Source organism: Ovis canadensis, chromosome 1 (genome assembly GCF_042477335.2).
Source record: "Ovis canadensis isolate MfBH-ARS-UI-01 breed Bighorn chromosome 1, ARS-UI_OviCan_v2, whole genome shotgun sequence".
Taxonomy (NCBI): Eukaryota; Metazoa; Chordata; class Mammalia; order Artiodactyla; family Bovidae; genus Ovis; species Ovis canadensis.
This window is the reverse complement of record NC_091245.1, coordinates 17837125-17845526: the sequence shown is the minus strand read 5'-3', so window position 1 is coordinate 17845526 and position 8402 is coordinate 17837125. Positions and strand designations below refer to the sequence as shown.

Below are 8402 nucleotides of genomic sequence, written 5' to 3'. Positions count from 1 at the left end.
TCCAAATTCTTTCTAATTTTTCTATTTGTTTGTTCTCACTGTTCTGCAGACACAGGGACTTGGGTTTGCCAACAAAAAGTGAGACTTTTCTCATATGCCTTCACAGGTGTGTGCACTATTGAATAGCACATAGTAGGGATTCAATGAATTGAATGAATTGGGTAAAGCTTGGATTTAATATCACAGCTATTATTTCCTATATCCTATGACCACCCTTTTGGTCTGAGGAAGCAAGGTTTACATATAAAAATTCAGTGTGTCTCAACAGGTCTTTTTAAAATAACTTCTGGTTACTTTCCCTCTCCATTTGGTCTCCCTCTCTACTTCCAATTGAAGGTATAGAAGAAAGAGGAGGAGAAAATGGAGGGAAGAGGGGAGGAGGAGAAGGAGCAGCAGAAATCATCCTTCAGTATAGTTTTATACCAACTATTTAGAATAATTTTTTATATTGATAACATCCTATGTTGATGAGGTTACAGAAAAACTAGTACACCCAAACTGCTATTGAAAATAAATAATGATGTCTAAGTATTTATTAAGCTGTGACTAAGTGCTACATACATGGTTCATTTTATTTGGTCCTCACAATCTCTATAGGATAGGAACCACTATTGCTCCCATTTTATGGATCAAAAAATTGAGGCTTGAGGAGTTAAAACTATAGAAAGAATATGTTGACACAATGTTTTTTAAAACAATTCAACAAGTGATGTATCAAAACTATATATCATTTATATCCTTTAACTCAATCATGCCCATCTTGTAAATGTGTTTTCTGGATAACTCAAGAAAAGAGCTACATTTACAAAGACTCATCACAGCAATAATCTTAAATAGTAAAAAAGTAGAAACAAATGTCAAACGACAGGAGAGTTTGTAGGACAAAATGATACGATATCATCTGGTTATTAAAAGAATAATTATGAAGACTGCTGAAATATGGGGAAATGTTTTATGATATATTAAATTTAAAATCAGACTATGAAAATGAATATACAGTATAATCATTTAAAGTATATACATTTGAATAAGAACCAGAAAAGGATAAATGAAAGTAGTTGTGTTAAAAATGTGGGCCTTATAGATTTTTTTTCTTTTTCAAATATTTGCTTTAAGGTGATTACATTGTTTTTTCTTTTAAATTAAAAAATAATACCCATGATAATAAGAATAGGTAGAATACTGAATTAGCTGTATATATGCTCTGCTGAACAACAGCCTTATTAAACCACTGAATTTATGTCATGACATTGATCAATACAAGGCATTTGAGGATAACAAAAAAAACCTTGAGAAATCCATTTTAGAACAGGTTTAATGAATTTGTCAACAGTTTTGAAGATTCCTGGTTGACGTCCAGTGAGGATCTGCCCGAACTCTTCTCCATGTCATGTTGCACCTTCACGCCCAGGCTTCAGGTTAGCAGCTTTGATCAGTCTATTTTAGACACCAGTGATTTTCTAGATCTGACTTCGTCTTATTCTTGAATGAGATGTGTTTCTTTCGGGGAAGCCCCATTTATGTTTCCAACTTCAGAATTCTGTGAACACGAAAGGGACTCGAGGGACTTGGGGTGTGCCACTGTTTCTTCTAACCTCTGTTCTTCAGTCTCTTGAAGACTTCCAGCTGACTCTACCAAACCTGTTCCTGAAAAACTAAGAAGGGCCTTATGTGAGGACCACATAAAATGGACTCTTTTCTACCTAAAGTCTGGATTAAGTCAGGATTCTGTCAAGTGTGAAGGTGAAGTGGTAGCAAGGGGAGAAGGAGTTACAAGAAGATTTAGATACTAAATATAGAGAAAATTACCTCTAAATACTATGCTTTCTCAGGCCAGCAACTAGAACTAGCTAGGCAGCCGTGACACCCAGGCATGCAAATGATGGTCTTGATTTTACTAACCTGGAGTTCGGTAAATACATGATTTTATTCAATACTTCAGATTCAGGGATGTCACAAACTGTTGTTTCCTTAAAAGAAAGGATGAGTATTAAATTATAATCATAGACCACATTGGTGATATGTATTTTTTATACATATTTTTGGTTAAAAGTGTAATCCCTTCATACCTATGAGACGAGCTATCACCAAAAAGATAAGAGATAACAAATGCTGGAGAAGATATGGGAAAGAGGGAATGCTTCTGCACTGTTGGTGGGAATGTAAGTTGGTACAGCCCCTGTGGAAGACAGTATGGAGGTTCCTAAAAAAAGAGAGAACTACCATACAATCCAGCTGTCTCACTTCTGGGTATGTACCTGGCGGAAGTGAAATCACTGTCCCAAAGAGATACCTATATTCCATGTTTAGAGGAGCTTTATTTATAACAGCCAAAATATGGACAACTTAGGTGTCCATGATGGACACATGGATAAAGAATATGTGTACAATTATAATACTATTCAGCAAAATGAAAATTTTTTAACGAGGAAATCCTGCTATTTGTGACAACATGAATGGACCTTGAGGTCATCATGCTGAGTAAAATAAGTCAGAAAGACAAATACTGTATGATCTTACATATGCTTGGAGTTTAAAAAAAAAACCAACCGTCTTGAAATAGAGACCAGATTTGTGGTTGTCAGGGATGGGGGAATTAGGTGAATGTGATCAGTGGTATGAACTTCCTCTTGTAAGAGAAATAAGTTCTTGGGATGTAATGTAAGACATGATGACTACAGTACTGCGTTGTATATATTGAAAGTTGCTAAGAGAGTAGAACTTAAAAGTTCTTGTCATGAGGAAAAAAAAATTGTACCTATATGAGATGATGGATGTTAACTAATCTTACAGTGGTGATCATTTTGTAATAAATACATATAATAAATCATTATATTGTATACTTTAAACTTAAATGTTATATGTCATTTATATCATCAAAATTGGGGGGATAAAATCCCTAATATCTATGGAATATTTGACAGTTATACATCTCATACTTTTAACAACAAAAAACCAAACAACTGGATTTTAAAAATGGGCAGAAAAGCTAAATAAACATTTTTCCCCAGGAAGACATACAGATAGCCAACAGGCACATGAAAAGATGTTGAACAACACTTAATTACTAGGGAAATGCAAATCAAAACCACAATGAGATATTACCTCATGCCCATTAAAATGGCTGTTATCAAAAAGGCAAGAAATAACAAGTGCTGGCAAGGATGTGGAGAAAAGCAAACCCTCATAGACTGTTGGTGGGATTGTAAATTGGTGCAGCCACCGTGGAAAAGAGTATGGAGAATCCTGAAAAAATTAAGAGCTACCACATGTTCCAGTCCCACTTCTGGGTATTTCTCTGAAGAATTTGACAACAGTAATTTGAAAAGTGTACGTGGACTTCCCTGGTGGTCCAGTGGTTAAGGATCTGCTGCTAATGCAGAGGACACAGATTCAATCCCTGTTCAGGGAAGATTCTATATGCTGCAGGGCAGCTGAGCCTGTGTACCACGGCTACTGAGCTCATGTGCCACAACTCCTGAAGCCCACACTCTGGAGCCCCTGCTCTTCAGCAAGAGAAGCCACTGCAATAAGAAGTCTGTGCATCACGACTCGAGAGTAGCCCACACTCACTGCAACCAGAGAAAGCCCTTGCACAGTAATGAAGACCCAGCGTAGCCTATATACATATTAATAAAGTTTTTTTTTTAAAGCTATGGCATTATTTACAACAGTCAAGATATGGAAATACCCTAAGTGCCCTTCAATGCATGAATGGTGGATAAAGAAGACTATAAATATATAAAGATGAAATCTTGCCATTTGTGACAATGTGGGTGGAAAACAAGGTATGCTAAGTCAAATAAGAGAGAAAGACAAATACCATATGGTTTAACTCATTTGGTTTCTTCCCTTACAGCTCAGTTGTTAAAGAATCTGCCTGCAATGCAGCAGACCTGGGTTCAACTCCTGGGTCAGGAAAATCCCCTGGAGAAGGAAATGGCCACCCACTTCAGTACTCTTGCCTGGAAAATCCCATGGACAGAGAAGCCTGGCAGGCTACAGTCCATGGGGTCTCGAGAGTAGAACGTGACTTGGTGACTAAACCTACCTTAATTCATTTAACTCATATGTGGAATAATAAGTAAACAGATAGATACAGAGAACAGAGTAGCGGTCGCCAGAGGGGAGAGTGGCTGAGGGTGAAACGGGCAGACGTGTTCTGCTGATGGTGTTGAAGAGAAACTATACATTTTTGGTGGTGAGCATGCTGTCGTGTACACAGCTGTCAAAGTATAATTGTTATATACATGAAACCTATATAATGTTATAAACCAATGTTAGGGTAGGTAAGTTTAGTTGCTAAGTCATGTCCGACTCTTGCAACCCCATGGGCTGTAGTCTGCCAGGCTCCTCTGTGCATGGGATCTCCAGGCAAGAATACCGTAGTGGGTTGCCCTTGCCTTCTCCAGATCTTCCTGACTGAGGAATTGAACCTAGATATCCTGCACTGCAGACAGATTCATCACCAACTGAGATACGAGGGAAGAAACCAATGTTACCTCAATAAATAAAATGATTTTTAAAATAATAAATAAATGCCAGACTTTCTGTATTAGCGCTTTTCACTGCTAGCCTGCTTTTATTTTCTTTTTTTTTAAATTATGAAAACACAGTAATAGGAGACTTGGAAAATACAGAAAAAACTTACATATAACTGCTAGCTTGCTTTTTATATCTACTTTTCTACATGAATAACCTCATATTAGCTGATGTAATCATTCCATTATATTTACCTATGTTAGCTTTTACTTAATACTCTAGTAAACATTTTCTATCCCTTTATAGCATAAAAAAGGTTACCTGTTTTGAGCTCCATGACTTTTTAAATTTTCATTTATTTATTTGTTTACTTTTGGCTGCACTGGGTCTTCATTGGTTTTTGTTCAGGCTTTCTCTAGCTGTGGCAAGCGAGGGCTACTTTTCGTTGTAGTGAATGGGCTTCTCACTGCAGTGGCTTTTCTTGTGGAGAACAGGCTCTAGGCTTCAGTAGTTGCAGCTCTTGGCCTCTAGAGCAGAGGCTTAGTTGTGGCGCATGGGCTTAAGTTGCTCCAAGGCATATGGAATCTTCCTGGACCAGGGATTGAACCTGGGTCCCCTGCACTGGCAGGCAGATTCTATCCACTGTGCCACCAGGGAAGTCCGCCATGACTTTAAAAACCAAATATTCTTTCTTAGAAAGATATAGACCAAAACAGACCAGAGACATGGTCACAGAGCATATAAAGACCATGTCAGAAACTGGGAGTTTTACCCTGAAGACTGCAGGAAGTTCTTGCACACCATTCAGTCATCTGCTCAGACCACATGTATTTTCTAAAGACCTCTTCAGCTACAGACTAAGAACCACAGGACTTATAAGACAAAGGCTGGGAAGATGGGAGAGGGGAGATGAGATATGTCTTTCCATGGGCCCTAATCCAATAAGCAGGATCTACTGTGAAGTATCCTGGGAAGAAAGGCCTAGCAGATGATATCAGCCAGGGAAGAAAGCAAGCAGGCTCCATCCTGGATTCAGAATACAGCTCTGCTTACTGAAGTCCCTCTGGCTGACTTGCTCAGCAGCCAGACCCTGGATCTCATCTGAATGTAGACCATTTGCTGCATCTCTCTGGACTTTGCTACTTGCCTGCTGAGACTTTTGTAACAAAATTGCATTTCTGACTCAGATATTCTCCTTAGACTTGACTCCTTGCCAGACCAGACTAGGTTCACTTTACCTTTCTGAGCCTCAGATGGGCTCATCTCTCAAAATGGGGATAGAATAATACAAGGCAAACAGGGTAGCTGAGAAGGAGCATCTGTGTGAGGACATTTAACATACTTTCATTCTCAAATATCTATGGAGCACCTGTTCATAGATACAATGACATATGAGATGTAACCCTTATCCTCCAGGATGTCACTGCTGAGATGAGGACAGAAGTGAAAAGGCGATGACAGTACAGTGTGTTAAGGAAGAAGCTGGGAGGCATACAGAAAGTGTTTTGGGATCACATCAGAGGAGCCTGTCAAACAAAAACTGACCCAATGAAGAGCAAGTTGGCCAAGAGCTGTTTCAGGGTCTCCTCCCCGGGTGTGCAGCCAGTGAGCTTCTGCCATAGTCCACCAAGGCCAATTTCAGGCTACAGCTTCATGCAGAAGGTGAAGGGAAGAGAGAAGACAGCAGCCTTACCTCCCCTCTGTGGATCTGGATGCTCTTTATGATATGCTCTAGGAGACCAGTCTCCTGGGTGAGCCGGAGACAGTTTTTCTGTAGCTGCTTATTTTCTTCATCCAGGAAAAGTACTCTAAGAATGGCACAGATCAGAGGTGTAACTTAACATTTCTGGATCATCCAAAAAACTCTCTTCCACTTCCCACTAGCTCTGGGTCTTAGTCCACTGCCAGACTTTAGAACCAACTTTGCCAGAATAATTCCCACCATATTCCAAAACCAAGTGAAAATGAGTAAGCTTCTGGCTTATACACAGTCATTAAGTAGAGAATAGAGACACACTCTATGCAAGAATACAAAAGGCAGAGTTCCAGCCCTTGAGAAACCTAAGAAATGATGTGATCCCATTTAGGGGTGGAACTCTGCACGCCTTCTAACATTGTAGCCACACAGCCTGCATCTGGTTCTGATCTCAGTCACCCTATGTTTTTGTTTCAGTAGTAGAAACAATAGTAGCAGCAGCAGCCATTTTACCAAGTACTTACCGTGTATGTAGGCACTGCGAACTATCTATACAGCACATGCATGCTAAGTCGCTTCAGTCATGTGCAACTCTTTGCAGTCCTATGGACCATAGCCCTCCAGGCTTCTCTGTCCATGGGATTCTCCAGACAAGAATACTGGAGTGGGTTGTCATGCCCTCCTCCAGGGGATCTTCCCAAGCCAGGGATCGAACCAGCATCTCTGATATCTCCTGCATTGGCAGATGAGTTCTTTACCACTAGTGCCGCCTGGGAAGCCCTTCTATACAGTAAACACTGAACACTTTTCATGTTTTAGCTTCTTTAATCCTCACAATGAGCCCATGAAATAGATCCTGTTACGAAGCCTATTTTGCAGGTAAGGAAACTGAGGCTCAGAATGGGGAAAGTAACTTATGTAAAAAGATAAAACCAGAAAGTCATAGAGCTGAGATGCCAGCCTTATTCTCTCTCAGTCTACCTTGATTCCATAGATGCCAAAACATAAACATGAGCGTAGGCACACGTACAGCGGGATGGACCAGGATGAACACAGCTGGGTCCCTGGGAGGCAATCCTGCCGTGAAAGAGCCTGTCTGAATGCCCAGCTCACCTTCTCCCTGATACTTTTCTCTTTAATTTCACAACCTCTGCCACTTGTATGAACTGCTACAAACAGCCGAATGGCAGAGAAACAGTTATGGGACAAGTCTGCAAACCCAAAGGACCACCTCTGGAATGACATGTTTGTGGAGGGAGAAATATCCTCTTTGTGGAGCTCACAGGCCACTGGGGCAGGCACCTACCTGTTTTGGACAGAAGACATTCTCCATTTGTTGCTGTCAATCAATAATTCTTGTTCTGTGACCTGCTCCAGAAGTTTCCTTTTTTCTAGGAGCAGGGTGTCATTTTGGGTGGCGATCTGGTGCTGGAATGCCTTCTCCTAGGGATAATAAGTCCTCATGATTACCCCAGCAGGAGAAAGAATTACCCATATAAGAGCATCAGCCTGTTTTTAAACTCAACAGCAAATTGTCTTGCAAACATCTTTTTCTCCTGTCTTCTTAGTCTGTCTTTACCTGTTTGCTGACATTGCCAGCTAGATCATTCCTCTATTTATCTTGGTTATTTTATGCTATGTGTTTGTTTTGACATTTATTCATTCTTTTGGGTTAATATTTTTTAATGTCTGAACACTCAACTTCCAATAAGGTCCAAATGCTCTCATCTGTATTCTAATTCTATAGGTATCAAGTCACTAACAAATACAACAAAATTCTCTGAAGCTCCATATTGAGAAAGATTTCCATATAACACATTTCCATCTGCTTTGTAGTTACAGTCTTTTTAAGGTGAAGGAAGACGGGATCTAGCCACCTCACTTGAAAACCAGCGTCAGGGTTTCAGTTGCTTGGCATGTCAGCCAGGTATTGAGAGTACTCTTGCAGTGATGATGTGGAAATGATTTCTAGCTTGACATGTTTCATTTTCTACCAGCATCTTCCCTGAAAGCAATAGCCAGTGAAGTTATAGCTAAAACAATACAGGATTATATTTTGTGAAAAAACACTAACATCCTTACATTGAGTCTGCAGATATTAGTAAATATCACAGACGGTGAGGAGTTCAGAAGCTCACAAGTGTAGAACTGCCCTTCTCCCTTCACCAAGGACCTGTTAGTGGTAATAGGTAAGTGCCTTCTCCTATTTGTGTTTGCTCCCACC

At 39.9% G+C, this 8402-nt stretch overlaps 1 protein-coding gene across 7 annotated transcripts in view; it reads right to left on the bottom strand.

Annotated features, from left to right (window-relative positions):
- Positions 1-499: 499 nt before the first annotated feature.
- Positions 500-8402, bottom strand: part of CCDC30 (coiled-coil domain containing 30) — a 135917-nt gene continuing 128014 nt past the window's right edge. For all 7 annotated transcript variants that reach the window (XM_069588198.1, XM_069588228.1, XM_069588241.1 and 4 more), the window contains 4 exons: positions 7485-7621; positions 6176-6290; positions 1903-1970; positions 500-1655 (listed from right to left, as the gene is read on the bottom strand). In XM_069588198.1, the coding sequence (XP_069444299.1) occupies positions 1478-1655; positions 1903-1970; positions 6176-6290; positions 7485-7621 (498 nt within the window). In that variant the 3' untranslated portion in view covers positions 500-1477. The remainder of the gene's footprint in view (positions 1656-1902; positions 1971-6175; positions 6291-7484; positions 7622-8402) is intronic.